An 18926-nucleotide genomic window follows, 5' to 3' on the forward strand; every position below is an offset into this window, starting at 1 on the left:
AAAAATACGGAAAATGATCCAAAGAAATTAAAACTAAACTCTGTAGGTAGTAGGGAAAATAGTTAAGAAGAAGCAGCTGTGATTTTGGAGGGTTTTTAATCTTTTTTAAGACTTTTTCCCTGTGTCACCATGTTCTTCCCCACCTTTTCAAATGAAGCATCTTCTTCCTTCAGGGCCCAGATGGGGCTTAAGGGGGTGGGAATTCTGGTAGTGAAGTGCGAGATTGGAGATAGAATTCAGTGATGTTAATGCCTGGTCCTCCGGTGAGGAGTAGTCTTTATATCAGGTCACCGTCCAGGTGAGTGAGCTCTGTGAGGTTCCTCTGTGCAAGAAAGCAAGCACCTGCTGCTGCTGTGCCACAGAGAATCTCCGTAGCTCGTCTCTGCCCTCGTTCTCCTCTACATACGGGTACAAGACCTCCTTTCCCTAAACCCTCTGTGCCTCTCCCAAGGACACGCTGTTCCTGCCCGCACAGTAAAAGGCAGTGCACTGCCTGCACCAGTGAAAGACAGATGAAGATCAGACAAACACTTAGGACATTTAGGCCACTCCTCATCCCACAACCAAGACAGATTGTCATTAAATATGCCAAGACATGAAGCTGCCGGTGACTCCTGTCCTGCACAGTTTCGTGGGCAGCAAATACCAATTGGTGGACATCAGTGCCCAAGAGAGAAACCTGTTTGCTACTTATGAGTTAAATTTCCGTGTTCTCTTTATTCACCATGTATTTACATGGCCTGGACATTTGAGGGTCCCCTGCTGGCTGAGATTTGCTCATCAGGAACAGTTTACAAAGGTAAGGGGCCTTTCTTCTAGTGTTTTGTTCAGAGTTTGAATGTTTACTAGCTCTGATTTGTTGCGTGCCTGTTTCATGTCCAGCCCAATTCATTCAAGGAGCTGGGCTCCTGTAAAGAAAGAAAACTGATACTTAAAACCAAATTTTTAATAATAAATACTAGGGGAAAAGATATTATTGGGATTTAATCTTGAGAAATGTATCAAAAAGTATGAAAATAATTGTTTTATGTTCAATAAAATTACATTTTAATTTCTATCATGCCCAGTTTTATAGAATGTAGAATAAAGCAATTGATATGTATTTTTGCCAAAGTTTTCCAGTCAAGTCACACGATATCTGAGTAGCACATTGTCCACTTAACATTTTAGTTTAACAGTAAACTCTGAAAGGGAGTCATTTTTAAAAATCTTTCTGCATCTTCACCTGACCAGGCAGTGGCACAGTGTCCACCTGGGAGGCTGAGGACCCGGGTTTGAAACTCTGAGGTGGCAGCCTGAGCGGGGCTCACCAGCTTGAGCGTGGGGTCATAGACATGACTGCATGGCTGCCGGCTTGAGCCTACAAGCCACCGGCCTGAGCCCAGGGTGCTTGGCTTGAGCAAGGCATCACTGGCTCAGCTGGAGCCCCCAGTCAAGGCACATATGAAAAGCAATCAATGGATAACTATGAGTTGCTGCTTCTCATCTCTCTCCCTTCCTGTCTGTCTGTCTCTCTCACTTTAAAAAAAAAAAAAGGGAAGGGAAGAAAGAAAATGTCTTTCTCTGACTTAATTCACTTTCTTAACAGTCTCTCTTGGCACTTTTATTAATTAATTATTCCTCTGAGGCAGCTATCATCTTATCTTCCCAGTCTGTTGAACAGCTTGTATTGTTTAACAAGTGATTTGAAAACCTATAACAGATACATACTGTCACTCAGTTTGTGCAGATCAAGAATTTGGGAGCAGCACAGCTGGGTATTTCTGGCTTGAGGTGTCTCATGAGATGGCAGTCAAAACTCCAGTTAGGACTGTGATGGCGTCTGAAAACTTGGCCGGGGCTGGGGGACCCAGTTCCCAGGTGTGTCACTCAGACACTGTTGGCAGAAGCCTGCTGTTCTTCACTGCTATTTTTGAGAAGCCCCTCCATGGGGCTACTCAGGCTTCCTTACAATATGGCAGCTGGCTTCTCCTCAAACCAGAGATTTAAAGTACAGCAAGGTGGAGCTACCGTGTTATTGACCAGGCCTTGGAAGTCACAGTGTCATTTTTGCCATGTCCTAGTGTTTACACAGTCAGGGCTATTCAGTGTGGGAGGGGATGATGTACCAGGTGAATTCTAGGAGGCAGAGGTCACCAGGCCCATGTTGGGGGCTAACCACCACCATGGGCCTCACTGAGGAAGTGATAGGTGAGCATTGTCCTGACCATGGATTTCCTGATTTCCACATCTGTCAAGCAAAGAAGACTAACAAGGGTTCAGTAAGCCCCGTGGAATCTAACGGAAAGTAGAGAGCGATATTTGTGTGGGCACCAGTTTTGTACACTGTACATACTTCCACATCATAATCCTTCTGCTTCCATCTTTGATCCTGTATAACAAAACTTCAGCTCATTAGGATGCTTTTATTTCTCTTAATTTTGAGAGGTACCTTGAAGGATAGGTGTTTTTACCTCTGTTTTAGAGAGAAAGGAATGGAGACTGAGCAAAAGAAAGTGATATTCCGCCTGACCAGGTGGTGGCGCAGTGGATAGAGCGTCGGACTGGGATGTGGAGGACCCAGGTTTGAGACCCCCGAGGTCGCCAGCTTGAGCACGGCCTCAGCTGAATTTGAGCAAAAGCCCACCAGCTTAGACCCAAGGTCGCTGGCTCGAGCAAGGGGTTACTTGGTCTGCTGAAAGCCCGCAGTCAAGGCACATATGAGAAAGCAATCAGTGAACAACTAAAGTGTCGCAACGAAAAACTGATGATTGATGCTTCTCATCTCTCTCTGTTCCTGTCTGTCTGTCCCTGTCTATCCCTCTCTCTGACTCTCTCTCTCTCTGTAAAAAAAAAAAAGTGACGTCCCAAAGCTGTAAGCCGGCAAGTGCAAAACTAGGATTTCAGTCCGCACCCGTTTGTCCGAAGAGTCCATGTTCTTGGCATTCTGACTCTGTCCGTCAAAACATTATTTCCTCTCTCAAACAGCAAGCCATTGGTAGCCAGTCAGTGTATTCTGTTTTCTCGTCTACAGCCTTATCAAATGGTAAAGGGGAGTTCTTGCTGAATGGAGACTTCGTTGTCACAATGTCCACCAAGGAAATCCGTATCGGGAATGCTCTGATTGAGTACAGTGGGTCTGACAATGCCGTGGAGAGGCTAAATTGCACAGATCGCATCGAACAAGAACTTTTCCTCCAGGTAGAATCTTGGCCATGTGCCCACAATCCCTTTCTTTCCCTTGGGATCACCAGTTCTGTAAACATCATCTCTATTTTGTCGGCCCACCCCAGGTGTTGTCAGTAGGGAAGTTGTACAACCCCGACGTGCGCTATTCCTTCAATATTCCAATTGAAGACAAGCCCCAGCAGTTCTACTGGAACAGCCACGGGCCCTGGCAAGCCTGCAGCAGACCCTGCCAAGGTACCAGCTTTTAGATGGACTGCAGGGGATTGGAGCTATTTCTCTGGCTTGTTTGGTTTTCTACCTGTATTGACGTGTAATTGACATTGTAACATTGTACAAGCTGAAGGTATTGAAAAATAATTACCACCATAAGTTTAGTTGTCATCCATCATCACACAGTTACAATTTCTTTTCTTGCTATGAGAACTTTGAAGATCTACTCCCTTAACAACTTTAAATACACAACACAGTATTGTTACCTATAGTGACCGTGGCGCACGTTACAACCCTGGCACCTATTTATGTCATAACTGGAAGTCTGTGGCCTTGACCACTTTCAGCTCACTTTGTTCACCCTTTACCCCTCAGCCACACCTTTGATCTCTGTGTCTATGAGTTTGGTTTTCTTTTTAGATTCCACCTGTAACTGAGATCATGCAGTTCTTTCTCTGCCTGATGTATTTCACTTTGAAGTGTTTGTGAGTAAAAAAAAAAGAATTGAGATGTTTTTAAATTTTTATAAGAAACAGCCAAATACATGCTATTTGTAAAACTTTCTAGCTTCACACATTCTCCATTTTCTGAGTTTATCTCCTTGCCTTTTACCGGCAAGACAAGCTTTCTCAGGACTTCGAGATCTGTTCAGTTTCCTCATCCTGAGACGTTCTTACACATTCATGAAGCCAAATGAATCAGCTCTGCCACTTTGACTTTCCAGAGACATTGATTAAGTATGACATGGTGCGTTGTTTACCTTGTTTCCTGTTGTCTGAATAGGGCTCAGCAATTCACAACTAGGGGCCAATTCTAGCACACTGCCTGCTTCTATAAATAAAGTTTTATTGCAACACAGGCACACCAATTTCTTCCACATTATCTATGAACAGCTGCTTTTGCCCTGTAATGGCAGTTGAGTAGTTGCAAAGGTCATATGACCCACAAAACCAAAAATATTTATTATTTAACCTTTTATGGGAAATGTTTGCCAATCTCTGGTCTAAATAGTTTATGGAATGGGTTACTCTCCCATCCAAGTACTAACCAGGCCCGACCCTGCTTAGCTTCCAAGATCAGACGAGATCGGGCGAGTTCAGGGTGGTATGGCCGTAGACTGGAATGGGTTTCTCTCTTTGACTGATTTTTCCCTCTTGCTTAGGGGAGCGGAAACGAAAACCCATTTGTACGAGGGAACCTGATCAGCTTACAGTTTCTGATCAAAGATGTGACCGGCTACCCCAGCCGGGGCCCATCACTGAACCCTGTGGCACAGACTGTGACTTGAGGTAAGGCCAGTGTTTCCTCGTAGTCATTACTGCTGAGCTGCGACGGTCTTGTGGGAGGTCTCTGCCTGTGAGGAGGAGCAGAGCCAGTGTCAGTCATGAGGCCCTGTCCCTGTGTTTCTAGGTAATGAAGTGTTTACCAATTTCCCATCCCTCTGAAACCAATTAGCCAACACACATACCTGTGAATTTCTTATTCCTCTCTTAAAAATTAAAAACAGCTAGTAAAGTATGGCACTTGCCAAAAGTTTTTATTTGACCCTAACAACTCACTTTGTAGGTATTATTATCATTGAGTCACATCTTTTGCAAAGGGTTAGTTTGAAAGCCAACAGAAAAGGGGGAAACTTTATTCCCCCAAATACTTGTAATATTCTTTGATCACCAAGAGTATATGCCCCCCCTGGTAACCTCTTATGCACATGAAAGTTTCAATGCACTAGGGTAGCGTCATAGAGGGAATTAGAAGAAAATCTGCATACAGATGTCTAAGTATCCAAACAATTCTGTATTTAAGAAAAGTCTGAAATCAGGCAAAATTTAAAAAAAAATGGTGGATGAGTGGAGATTTCTATAGCTTTTCCATTTCCCTGCAAGATTGTATCATGTTTGAATATTAAGTAGCCTGGGAATTGAATTTTCTCAGTTAAAGGCAGATAAGAGGAGTTAGTGTTTTATTCTCCTTTTACAGAAAAGAAATTATACAAAATGATATGGGAATTTGTTAAGGTGTCATCATTCATAAGCAAAATGGCCCTGGCCAGATAGCACCTTGGTTAGAGCGTCGTCCCAGTACTCAGAGGTGGCTGGTTTGATCGCCGGTTAGGACACATACAAAAACAGATCAATGTTTCTGTCTCTTTCTCTTTCTCACTCTCCCTTCCTCTCTCTCTCTAAAGCCAATAAATAAAAATTTTAAAAAGTGTTAAAAATAAAGAAGTAAAATGGATACTTAAGCCTTTTTCAGGTTCTACATCACCATGCCAAGTCCTATCAAGTGTTATAGGCAGGCCTGCAGCACTAGAGGGAAGATGAAAAGGCATGCTCAAGGTTATGAGAGAGAAGAGCAGTGCTGTGATCAGTCAGTCAGTCAGTCATGGGAATAAGAGGGAGACATGGCACAAGGGGCACATCTTTGCCAGTTGTATCTGAAATCTCTAGTTTAGAAACCCTGCTTCTTTCTACCCCACTGTACTTCCTTTCCACCCACTGTCGCTGACCGGCTCACGGGCTTGTCAGGAAGCATCAATAGAGGTCGTTATAGAAAGAAAGACCTAAGGCATTAAAAGCCTGACGTTTATACTAGGTAGTATTAATTATTGTTATAGGTAATGTCCACACAAACCCATTGCTTCAGCCAATTGAGTTAAAGGTCTTTTCAGAAAATAACTGGCTAGTTAATGCTGAACTGAATCACTAAAGTTTAGGGGGAAAACACTGAATTGATGGATAGATTACCTGAAGCCTAACCTCAATGAATTGGGAAAAATGACATTTTACAATTAGCCTTATATCGATTACACTGATAATATCATTATAATACTGATAATTAATAATTAATTAATATATTATTCAGAGTGATAACTACTCTGCAAGTAATAATAGAGTTGTCAACCATTTACTAAGGACTGTTTTTAGCAGCTATATATTGTCCTAGTTATAGTCTTATGTTAATAGGGTAGTTTCTATATATATAAAATCTTACCCTATTAATATAATTCATATCATATTATATTAATGTCCTATTATCTTATTAGTAACCTAAACAACATGGTGACGTAAGTAGTAGTAGTATTCTAAATTAACAAATAGGGAAAGTAGGGCTGTCAAGTGAAGACATTGCCCAAGGTCAAAAGAACCAGCTAGTGAAGGGGCAGGATTTCAATGTGCTGTCTGACCCTTTCACCTGCACTCTTAAAGATTTTGAAGAAAGCTGTTTTCATTTTTAATTCAGTCATAATGAATGAGACTCATTGTTGTGTAGCTTTTCTTCCTTTGTGGAAAAAAACAACAAAAACACCTCCAAAGAGATTTTTCCATTCTTGTTCCCTGTCTTACTTGGAACCCCGCATTGTCATTCCTGCACTGGTTGAATCAGACGAGGAGAGTCTGATGATGCAGGAGTCTCAAAAGATAACTGCAGATATTGTGGGACTCTTGACTGTAACACTAAGCATGCTCAAAACAAGAAGAAGATTCTTTAAGAACCCTGTTTAAGTTTACCTAAGGTGGAGGTAATGTTTGAACTGAAACTAAAAATATTTTACTTCATTCAGACTCCAAAATAAGCCACAGTATAGTTTGTAATGATGCTGGCTACTCCAATGTTCTCTAAAGTTTCTCCTGCACCAGAAGCTTTTAGATGTAAAATAAAAATTAAAGCAAGTTTTAAACAGTAAATGCATTGAAAGGTAGCCTCAAATCCATGGGACCTTAATGTAGAATTATATGAAAGATGTCATCTGTCACACTATGTTACTGGTTTATGTGGCATTACATGATACTTGAACTTGGCTGGAGAATAAAACAACAGGAGTAATAATAATAATATCTACTTTTCTTGAGTGGGTGCCCTCTGTCTAAAATGCCTCATAAATGTCCTCGTAGCCCTTGGGAATGGGTCTTTTTTTCCCCTTTCACAGGAGAGGAAGCTGGGCTTGATGAGGCTAAGTGACCTTCCTCAGGTCAATAGCTAAAAACATGTTAGAGCTTGCATTTATACCTAGGTCTTCCTGACTCCATAACTGATCCTCTTTTATTAAAAATCTTTTCACAATACCTATGGAAAACCAAGGCTTAGAATCTTTTCATTTCATCATATAGGAGGTGTGTCAAAGGTGCTATTCTTAATTCCCCTATCCAGAGAGAGTCAACTTTTTTTATACTTACCTTGTAAAAGAAATACTTAGACTACTGAGATCAAAGGAGGACAGCTGCTCAGGGAACAGGCTTGGATGATAACAGCACCTCTAATTCAAGAAAAGAAGGTGAAGGAATTATAGCCATGTCTTTTGGTAAAAATGTTTGGTAGAAAGGACAGCTTATGAGTAAGAATTAAAAAAATGAAATGAAGAAAAGTGGAGTTTAGGATTAGTTTATAAAACCTAATAACTGGAAAGGTACATGCTTATATCTAAAATTAAATAGAAGATTATGTTTATTTGTCATTATTCAAAGTCATATCTTCATGGCTTTTATGGATTGTTGGAAAAATAAAGTTGTTCACTGAAATATATACAAAGACACAAATCAAGCCTCAAGAAGGTGTTTTGTCTTTTTCTATAAACCTGACCGTTGGTAAGATTGTGATTTTTGCTTATTAATGCCAAGTGCAAAACTGAAAGACTGAAGAGAGGATTGTTACTGATTGGTCAAACTATAAAATAGTTTTTGCCAAAGCATGTTTGTGGAACTCTAGTTCCACAAGATGATCCATGGTGGACCAGTATGTATCTCCTCCCCTATGTGGACATTCAAAATGCTGATTAACATTTTGAAGGCCCTGGGAATTCCTGCAATATAGAACCCTGCTTCAAACAGTAGCTCCCCTAATAATGGCACACAGACCCACAGAGTCATCACATTTTTTTCTGTCTCCACTTGTTAACAAACACTTTGCTTTGCTTGTCTAAAATACAGAAATAAAATAGACTTGTTACATGAAATGAACTGGATGAATTCAGAACCCTGAAGTTGAGACAGCCTTCTAGAGAGAGATTGGGAAGCAAATGATAGCATTCTGAGAACTCTCCTGAGGCCATGTTGTGACCTTTCACACTCTTCCAGGTTCTGTGCTCAGATTCCAGGGATTGTGTGACTATCAGGGAGACTCTACTATTCTTTCCCCAGCCTGAGCTGTGGGGTGTTTTCTTGTGGGGGCAGGACTCTTGCCTCCCCCACCCAGGATGGAAAATAACCTTTCTACAAGGAAACAGTGAGGAAGGCAGAGAGCAGGTAGCCCAGAATCAAAGGGCAGATGAAAGTTCCAGATGCCTCTGCTGAATTGGTCCACATTTTTGCCGCACTTCCTTAGGGAAGTGTGGGTTCGCCCAGTTTAAACTTTGACAGGATGAGATAAAGCATTGTTTTTTACACTCCCTTATTTAACATGTTCCGGTCAGAGCAGATCCCCAAATAGTATCATGTCACTTGAATGGAAAAACTTCGGTAGTCCACTTTACATGCCAAATGTAAAAGTAGGTCAACTTTGACCTACTTTTTAGCATTTGTGGGGAATTCCAAGATAAGGGTGTGTCCAGCACAGCTATTTTCCTCCTGAATCTTTACCCTGGGCAGGTGTGAAAGGAAGAATTCATAGGGCATTGGTGTTTGCCAAACCACTGAATTTCGAACAATACAGAATTAGCAATCAAGAGAGAATCCAAATGAAGGTTATAAAGAAAGTAATCTTTTTCAATTGTTAGATTTTTTTTTTTGTATTTTTCTGAAGTGAGAAGCAGGGACGCAAAGAGACAGACTCCCACATGTGCCCAACTGGGATCCACCTGGCAAGCCCACTAGGGGGCAATGCCCATCCGGGGCACTGCTCCCTTGCAACTGGAGCCATTCTAGCACCTGAGGTGGAGGCCATGGAGGCATCCTCAGCACCCAGGCCAACTTTGCTCCAATGGAGCCTTGGCTGCAGGAGGGGAAGAGAGAAGCACAGAGGAAGGAGAGTGGGAGGGGTGGAGAAGTAGATGGGTGCTTCTCCTGTGTGCTCTGGCTGAGAATCGAACCTGGGACTCCTGCACGCCAGGCCGATGCTCTACCACTGAGCCAACCAGCCAGAGCCTCAATTGTTAGATTTAATCAACATAATATATTTCAAGTGTATTTACTTAGAATATTCTATATAAAAAACTTTAAGCATTTTTTTATTTTTATTTTAAGCACTGATCATGTTCCTGGGCATTAAAAGAACTAATCAATTTATTATCCTATTGTGTGCCAAGAAAGGCTCTTTAGAAGATACTAGAGATGTAAAGGTACTCTATGTCTATATGACCAAGATTTGTAGGTTCAAATCTAATTTTTAAAATGTTAACTGTGGAGCAGTAAGGAATGAATAGATGGAGCACAGATTTCTAAGGCAATGAAAAGATTCTCTGTGACATTATAATGATGAATACATGTCATTATACAGTTGTCTGAACCCATAGAATACACAACACCTAAAGTGAACTGTATCATAAACTATGGACTTTGGGTGATAACGATGTGTCAGTGTAGTCCATCCATTACAACAAATGTGCCGTCCTGGTGGGGGTGCTGGTGATAGAGGGGCTTTGTGGGCGGGAGAACGAGGGTGTATGGGAAATCTCTGTGCCTCCCTCAACTCTACTGTAGACTTAAAACTGCTCTAAATAAAATTCTCTTTTATTTAAGAAAAAATTGTATAACCAAATTGTGTAAAGTGTGGTCCTTGTCTTCTAGGAACTTAAGGTTTTTATTCACAGATAGAAATGTACACAGTTTAGCACCTTTGAAATTCACAATTACAGTCCAAATGATCTGTTCCTTGATTAATTGACAGAATGTTCACTGAGCACTTTCTAGCCCGGGCCCACACAGAGGAGGTTTCTGAGGGACAGTTTCCAACAATAGTGCTTTCTTAGAAGAAACCTGCTTGATGACTGAAATGCTGTGCAGCACAAACCTTTTAAATATGAAATTGCTTTTTGCTCTGTTGAGTTTGGTGGGGTTTTTTGTTGTTGTTTTTGTCTTTTTGGTTGCTTGAATCTTAGATTGACTATATCACAGGAGAATCTCCACAAAGAAAGAACCTCTAGTTATCACACTGTGACTTCCATGCACATTGACAGCCATGAAAAATACAGGGATATGTTGGTTTAAAATTAGGTTTCAGTCACTGATGATGGCTTTGGATTTTCTGGTATTTGAGTTAGGTGGTGGGGAGTGAATTCAACTCTTCGACGGGTTAAATATAGATAAGAGATGTTTTTAACAAAATGTGTGGTTTCTCCCAACTGTTATGCACAGGTGGCATGTTGCCAGCAGGAGTGAATGTAGTGCCCAGTGTGGCTTGGGGTACCGCACATTAGACATCTACTGTGCCAAATATAGCCGGCTAGATGGGAAGATTGAGAAGGTTGATGACAATTTTTGCAGCAGTGACCCCAAACCAAAAAATCAGGAAAAATGCTCAGGAGAATGTAACACAGGGGGCTGGCGATATTCTGCTTGGACTGAAGTAAGTTGGTTCTCTCTTAAATAGAGTCATTTTCTTGAATGCTAAGTCTGATTAGTTGAGAGTGATGAATCAACTAATTTATTTGTTAGGGCTGTGTTGAGAAGCCTCATTTAGTTGTATGGTTAAGGAGTACCGTGATTGATTTATAATGCCTAACCCCATTTAAATTCTGCAGAAAAGAGTACCATGATTAATTTGTAAAGTCTGACATGGCCATGGCATGGAAAATTGGAAGTGGTAGACCAAATCAACCAATTGCTTTTTCCATATCCCATAGGCTATTTCCAGTTTCATTTTTTTCGCCCATTTACTAATATTGACTTCTCTATAAACCTGGTAAGTAAATTGATAACATGAACAGACAGTTCCAAAATAACAACTAGAAATGGCCATGCTTGGTTGGTTGGTTGGTTGGTTGTTTCTTAAGGCCTGCCAGAGACAAGCCATCATAGCCAGAATCTTGAGCATGCTTGACAAGAAACTCAGTTTTATCTAGATTTTTGTCTTTTCAGTGTTCTGAAAGTTGTGATGGTGGAATCCAGAGGAGAAGGGCCATTTGTGTCAACACACAAAATGATATCCTGGATGATAGCAAATGCACACAACAAGAGAAAGTCACCATTCAGAGGTGCAATGAGTTTCCCTGTCCACAGTGGAAATCGGGTGACTGGTCAGAGGTGAGATGGGAAGGCTGTTATTTCCCATAGGTCAACTCTGATGCTCTAATTCTAAGTCTTCCTTGGGCTGTTCCAGGTTAAACCTGCTGCATCTTTCTCCCACTTCCTGTTGAGGAAGCAACAACTCTAGTCCTCTGTCCACTCCATCACTGTTATATTAGATGTGACCAGCCCACTGGCAACTTCAGAGGCACAGTGGGTTTAGCTAGATCACCCACCACAACAGCTTTTGTTGGTGATTTTGAAGTTCCAGCTCCTTACCTCCTCTCCTCTTTGAGCCCTAACTGACTGTGGAGGGACTCAAGGCTTGAGGAATTATAAAGCGGCCCTGGCTAGGATCTAAAGTAAATCATGAGCTTCCTCATGATTAAAAGCTTCCTCATCTTTAAAAGCCGAGAATTAGGCCCCAGTGAGGGACCGGTCTGATGTCGCCATCCTTTGCTAGTGGAAACATAGGAAGAAGAAGGACTGAGCCAGGTATTCCAGATTTATGCCTTTCTCATCCCTTACCTGATGAAATACCAAGGCTAAGCCTCCATTATTGAGCACAGGCAACCCCAGGATAGTGAAACAAAGAAGGTGGAGCCTCTTTCTTGCTTTTATGCTCATGTTAGCCCTCCTGATTAACATGACCAAGCAGGTGACTACTTCTACCTTCCTCCTGGAGAGCAAGTGGAATTCCCTTATTTATGGGGAAAGAGGTGTTTCCTGCTAACACTTCAGCATACATTCCCTTATCATAGCCACTTATGCACAGACTATTTTACTTTCAGTATTAAATAAAATGTGAATCTTAAAAGGATACTATTAGTGCCCCTTTAATGGCAGATGTGTAACAATGCATGTGGTTAACAGTGTCTGATTCCTAGACAAATTGACAACAAACCTAGTGCTTTCATTCTATGTTAACAAGCAACCTTAGCTTAAACTTCAGTTGTATTTTAAAAAAGATGAAAGAAGGTACCAGATTTTTAAATAGATAGCTAATATTAGCTAAAGTAGCATTTAAAATTAAGTAACAAACTTTTGTAAGAATGCTTGATAAGTAGAAGCTGGGAATATCAAACTATATTATTTATTCAGCATGAGCCAGCATTCCGTAGATGAGTGGACTGGGCAGAAAACAGCACAATGTTCATGACTATCCCTGGGCAGTGACATTTTTTTTGGTCACTATGTATTTTTCTTTTATGTTATTCTGTATTTTTCAAATGTTTTATAATAAGCATAGACAATAGCCATGATTATATGAAACATTATTAAATGAACATGTGGTGGGTACTTTTGGATTTGTTTTCATTCAGTTTTCACCATTCTTTGCAGTGGGCACTCTGTCCCCATAGTACAGATGAGAAAACGAAGGTACAGGGAGGTGACTTGACCTCTAGATTAAAACCCACATTGGTCTGAATCACGAATTCTCCATACTTAACTCCTATACTACATAGAAAACAATCAGTGCTGTTCTTTAATGTTTCAGAGCATGGTACTGTGTCAAGTTTACTCTGTACTTAAAACTGGCCCAGACCCTGGAGAAATACAGAATGGAAGGATGAATGAATGAATGACTGGAATGAGCTTTGATATTTTTACAGATTGCTATGAGAGAGAGGAATTGATTTGGGAAAAGCATACCTGTTCCTGCTAACCCCTGAATGACCTGGTACCCACAACACTCTGTTTAGAATTGAGACTGACTGGCTGTGCTTTTGTTACAGTGCTTGGTCACCTGCGGCAAAGGGCACAAGCACCGTCAGGTCTGGTGTCAGTTTGGTGAAGACCAATTAAACGAGAGACTCTGTGACCCTGAGAGCAAGCCAGACTCCATGCAGACCTGTCAGCAGCCAGAATGTGCGTCCTGGCAGGCGGGTCCCTGGGGACAGGTATTTTGAATGATAATGTTCTTAACTGCATTCTTTCCTTTTATCTGGAGAGGGCTTACAGCGGGCATTCCAGGCGGCAGGAGTTTCACTGCCATGTCTGGGACTTGCACTGTACCTTTATGGCTCTGTGTCAAACAGGAGAAACGCTGCGACCTTTTTGCCCCACTTCCCGGCATCACTGCTTGCCCTTCTGTGGCTGATTAACCCCTTTATAGACCCACGTGCATGTCTTCCTTCTTGGGTTAAAACCTCATTGAGACGTGAACATTTGAACAATCCAAAATAACCCTGGAGTCTGACTGATGCTATCTTCTAGTGTACTCCTGTGCGTCTGTCACAGGAAATGGAATCCAACCTCAGCGCCTTTGGCAGGATGGTCTGGACTGGGATTTGGACAGGATGTTTTGGCTCCCAATGTCGTGTTTCCAAAGCTCACCTCTCATAACTAAGTCAGACTCTCCAAACATTAATTAGATCAAAGTTTGCAGAATCATTTCACTTTGCAAGAATCTTTCCCAAGTCCCCTAGTTATAGTGTGTAGGTATTAAGCCTTAACTAGACCTCTTCTTAAAGGACAGAGTAAAAGTCTCCCTTGGGCTTGCATTAGAGAAGCCACTACTTTTGAAATTATGTCCTTTCCCAATATAGAAGCAAAAAGCATTCTGGTTCTACTTAAGTGGCTCCCCAGGTTCTCAAAGAAAGAAAAGCAGCTGTCTGCTGTGACTTACATAATTATCTTGAAGAACAACTCTCCCTCCACTCTGTCAGTCACAGCCTCAGCCACTTCAGTTCTCTCGCTGATGTCCTCATTTCCAATATGCCTGTGATAAAGGGAGCAACTTTATTGCTCCATCCTGACACTCTGTCAGCAGCTTTGACACTCTTCTGAATCCTCCTCATTGCACGGCACCCCAATCACTCGGCTTCAACATACACTTCTGATCTTGCCTTCTCTTGTCTCCATCTGCGTAAATTTAAGGAGTAGTAAGAGGAAAGATGCACAGCTCACGGTCACCAGTAAGATTTGACTATAACATCTTTTAGAACTGATGGACCTCTGTTTCACCCCTGTACACACCAGGCCAATCCTAGCCAGAGATTTGTTCTTCCTTTGCCTGAACATGTAATTCACGTTCAACAAACTTTTTATTTTAAATATTGTTTGAGTAATGCCTGTTCATTAGAAAAATTTTTGCAAAATGTTACTTAGCAAAAAGAAGAAAACCAAACATACTCCTCATAATCCTGATTATTGTCATCAGAAGCAGTGTCCCTACTTTCATTTCTGATTTTAATTATTTGCATTTTTTCTCTTTTTTTTTCCCTAGGTAAGGGTTTGTCAATTTGTTGAACTTTTTAAATTGCCAGTTTCTAGTTTAGTTGATTCTGCTGTTTTTCTATTCTCTATTTATCTCTATTCTACTTTTTATTCTTTTTTTCTGCTAGTTTTGGGTATAATTTGTTCATCTTTTTTTCAGTTCCTTAAGATATAAAGTTAGATTATTGATTTGAGAGCTTTGGTAATGTAGGTGTTTACAGATATAAATTGTCCTCTGAGCACTGCTTTTGCTGCATCTTGATCCTTATTGAAATGTAAATTTTGTGTTTTGCTTTTGTTTCATGTATCTCAAAGTATTTTCTATTTTCTTTTATGATTTCTTCTCCAAACCATTGGTTGTTTATGACTGCATAGTTTAATTTTCACATATTTTTGAATTGTCTAGTTTTTCTTCTGTTACTGCTTTTTATTGTAGTCTGATAAGATACTTTGTGGGGTTCAATTTTTTAAAATATTTTGAGACTTTTTTTATAGCCTAACATGGTCTAGACAGACATACCTAGGAGATATTGCCAGTTCATTCCCAGACAGATAAAATCACAGAACTCTATTTAAAGTACCTACTTCAGCCACATCATTCTGGTAACTATAGTGTGAAAGATGTAGAGATGATTAAACTGTACTTTCTTCCCTCCATGAAATCACAGTTAAGGAACCGAACACCTACAAATGTAATTCCAATAGAGATAGAAATAATTTCAAGTGCTATAGTGATAATCAGTGTAATTTGTGCAGAGCAAGATTACCTACTTTTACCTAATTTCTTTGGGTGCCTACCTTCTGGGCTACAATGATGAAAATACTTTTCTCTTGTAGAATGTTATGAAGAAAGTAAAGGAAAGAGAAGTGTTGTTGAATTGTATAACTTTTATTTTTTTTTCTTTCCCCTAGTGCAGTGTCACTTGTGGACAGGGATACCAGCTAAGAGCAGTGAAATGCATCATGGGAACTTACATGTCAGTGGTAGATGACAGTATCTGCAATGCAGCAGCTAGACCAACGGATACCCAGGTAAGTCTCCTTTGTTCAACTGAGTTGTTGGTTTTGGGTATGGAGATGCCAAAATTTCCCAGTGATTCAGTCAAAATTGAAGTATTTTCATAGGTAATTATGCAGGTAGAGAAAAACCATTGATTAAATTGTTCTAGATTTACTTATCTGTTACATTTTGAATCTAATAGTTTAATGTCCCAGTTTTGTTTTTCTCTGGTCATTTGAAATGTATATAGGTTTGATTTTGATTCTTCTTGGATGGCACTTGACATGGTTTAGTCTTGTTTTCTTGAACTTGTATGTTTTTCTTTTTTAAATAATTTCAATGTAGCATTCAGCAAACAGTGTCACATATGTTCAGACAGCACTTTGCTGGTGCTGGCTTGGCCCTATATTTTACTATGATCTGTACCCTTGAGGTGATTTATGTGTGGGTCTGTGTGATAGAAATACAATACTATATAATGGTGAGCTACTGCACATCTCTTCCCAACTTTACATCAGGTTGGTAGCTTGAAATTGGCTGTCGTAAGAGTGTTTATAGCACAGAGATCAGCAAATGCTCTATATTTCAGGGTTTATTGTATTTATATTTTTTTTGATTATTTAGATGTCAGATGGTGATGGAGAAACTGTTAATAGTGTAAATTAAACTCAAAAGAGTCTGGTGTCTATAGTTTTTCCATTGTGAATAGAACAAAAATTAAGGTAATATTTTTCCAGTTTTTGAAAATCATTATCTGGTTCAGTAAAGAAATCATTCATATCACTGGTGTGAATGAGTCAAGTTATCAACATGCATCTTCATCATGTCACTTTTACCTTACTCTTAAAAGTAAAGAAAACATCAACTAACATTTAGGTCAGAACTACACTTGTCCAGTAGTTACAACCATAATATGTCAACAGATTCAAGAGTTCATCAAAAATCAACAAGACTATTCTGTGAGAATTAATTGGCTATATGGAATTTTAAATTAAGGATTATATATTTCATTGTTATTTTTAAATTGTGTGATATGCATTCTTTATATCAGTGAAATTTATAAGCATGTATGTACATGTATAAACCTGTGTGTGTGTGTGTACATATCTGTACACACGAATATATGCTCACCTTCTTTCTCAAGCAAGCATGTTGATCTTCACTGACCAGCGTCCCACTTGGGCCGTAATTTCAGCATTGCTTATGTAAAGAGGAGACTTGCGTTTACACATTAGCTTTGCTAGTTGCTGAAGACATGACTGGAACCAGACTATGCCGAGAGCTTATGCGCTGAGGCTCCATCTAGTGATGCACTGCCTCTGTTCTGAGCACCCCGTAGTCTGCTGCATGTCAGCATGTGTTGTTTATGGGTAAAGCGTGTCAAGAAAGTAAATGAACATGGCACTCTTTTCCATGGTGTCATTGCTGATTGGTTAACCAAGTAATGACTTGTGAGTTGTGTCATCTTTATTTTTATTACTTTATTGAAATATTCCAAACCACTATATCATACATGCCTGGGAAATGTTAACTATTATGTTTGAGCAGTCACAAGGTAAGGATTTAGCAACTCCCTTAAAGATTCAAAACATAATTGCTTTCTAAACTGTTCTGTGATGTCTCTTGGAGTAGAGGGCAGCTCCAGAGTTGCAGCATATGAATTACTTCTTCCCTTTATGGAAAGATCCCTGTGGCTTTCTTTGGACCATGCATAGAGGAATAGGTGAGATCTGGAGCCAGATACCAGAATGTCCCATTCAGTGTGTAAGATCCCTAAAGTTGAGAATGCATCTTTTGTCTGGCACTCTATGCCATACCCAGTATTTCTCAGGTGTTTATAAACATGTCTTTAACCAAGGAATATTTGCTAACCACTGAGGCTGGGAATGATTGGGGGCAGGTGGTTATTTTTGTTTTCCCATTTGTAAATCTGGGAATATTATATACACATAGATGCTTCATTCATTGTAGAGATTTTTCTCTTAGTGTGATTGAGGGGTATTATATAAATTTAAGCATCAAGATGTTGACTGTACCTGTTATATCTAGATTTGACCTTCAGGGCCTTAGAAGTTTTCTTTAAGTAAGCTTGGAAAGCAAGTTTATTATCAACAGTGTCTGATTAGGAAACTAAAATTTGAGAACAGAGTTTGGCCTTCAAAATTTTAAAGAATTCACACTAGAAAAATTTTAAAGTATATTCTGCTCTTTCCCAATTCATCTGCCATTTTATTATAATATCTTTTCTCTTTCCATGTAAGAGATAAATAAATATGGTATTACAGATTATTAAGTAGACCCCTATCCTGTATCAACGTGCCCACAGTGACTCAGATTATATTCCATTTACAGTTAAAGAAATTGGGGCTGAGAGATACCATGTTACTTGCCCAAAATCATACACAAGTCTGAGGTCTTAGGATTTTCAGTTCTTATATTTTATATGCCATGACCATGAATATATGTATTAACATAAAGGTAACTGGCTTCCCTCTTCCTCTTCTCACATCTAGGACTGTGAATTACCAACTTGTCACCCTCTCCCAGCTGCCCCAGAAGCCAGGAGAAATATACACAGTGCACCTAGAACCCAGTGGCGATTTGGGTCTTGGACTCCAGTAAGAAATAGAATGGGAAGTTGAAGGGTAGAAGGGGAGGAAAATGCTCTCTGACATGGCCATAGAAAGTAGATTACTGTCCAGTTAGCAACCAACTCAAATAACATCTCTACATTATTTTACTCCAACACCCAGTGCTCAGCCACTTGTGGAAAAGGTACCCGGATGAGATACGTCAGCTGCCGGGATGAGGACAGCTCCGTGGCTGATGAGAATGCCTGCACAGCCCTGCCTAGACCAGTGGCAGAGGAGGAATGTTCTGTGACTCCTTGTGGCCAGTGGAAGGTTTTGGACTGGAGCCCTGTAAGCAAGTGAATTCCTTGGAATTGAGACAGGATTGGGACACAGTAAGGGGGATGAATAGTAGCAGGTCTCAGATGTCAATGGGTAATATTTTAGCATTGAATTTTAGACTGTGATTTAAATTGTTGTGCTTCATATATGTGCAGCTGGTATAAATCTTAGCCAGATATACAAGAAATGTATAAGGTACCAGAAGTGGCAAAGATGAAGGGAGTAGTAAGAAGACAGCTTTCACCTTGAGTCTGGGTACCT

The 18926-nt window shown here is 40.2% G+C and overlaps 1 protein-coding gene across 1 annotated transcript in view; it reads left to right on the top strand.

Annotated features, from left to right (window-relative positions):
- The window catches only part of ADAMTS9 (ADAM metallopeptidase with thrombospondin type 1 motif 9), a 175809-nt gene that overhangs the window by 70279 nt on the left and 86604 nt on the right, over window positions 1-18926 (top strand). The window contains exons 17-25 of the mRNA XM_066244506.1: window positions 3014-3180; window positions 3273-3402; window positions 4541-4667; window positions 10665-10875; window positions 11388-11552; window positions 13271-13435; window positions 15666-15785; window positions 18267-18371; window positions 18507-18674. Coding sequence (XP_066100603.1) covers window positions 3014-3180; window positions 3273-3402; window positions 4541-4667; window positions 10665-10875; window positions 11388-11552; window positions 13271-13435; window positions 15666-15785; window positions 18267-18371; window positions 18507-18674 — 1358 coding nt within the window. The remainder of the gene's footprint in view (window positions 1-3013; window positions 3181-3272; window positions 3403-4540; window positions 4668-10664; window positions 10876-11387; window positions 11553-13270; window positions 13436-15665; window positions 15786-18266; window positions 18372-18506; window positions 18675-18926) is intronic.

This window comes from Saccopteryx bilineata, chromosome 10 (genome assembly GCF_036850765.1).
Source record: "Saccopteryx bilineata isolate mSacBil1 chromosome 10, mSacBil1_pri_phased_curated, whole genome shotgun sequence".
NCBI classification, from domain to species: domain Eukaryota; kingdom Metazoa; phylum Chordata; class Mammalia; order Chiroptera; family Emballonuridae; genus Saccopteryx; species Saccopteryx bilineata.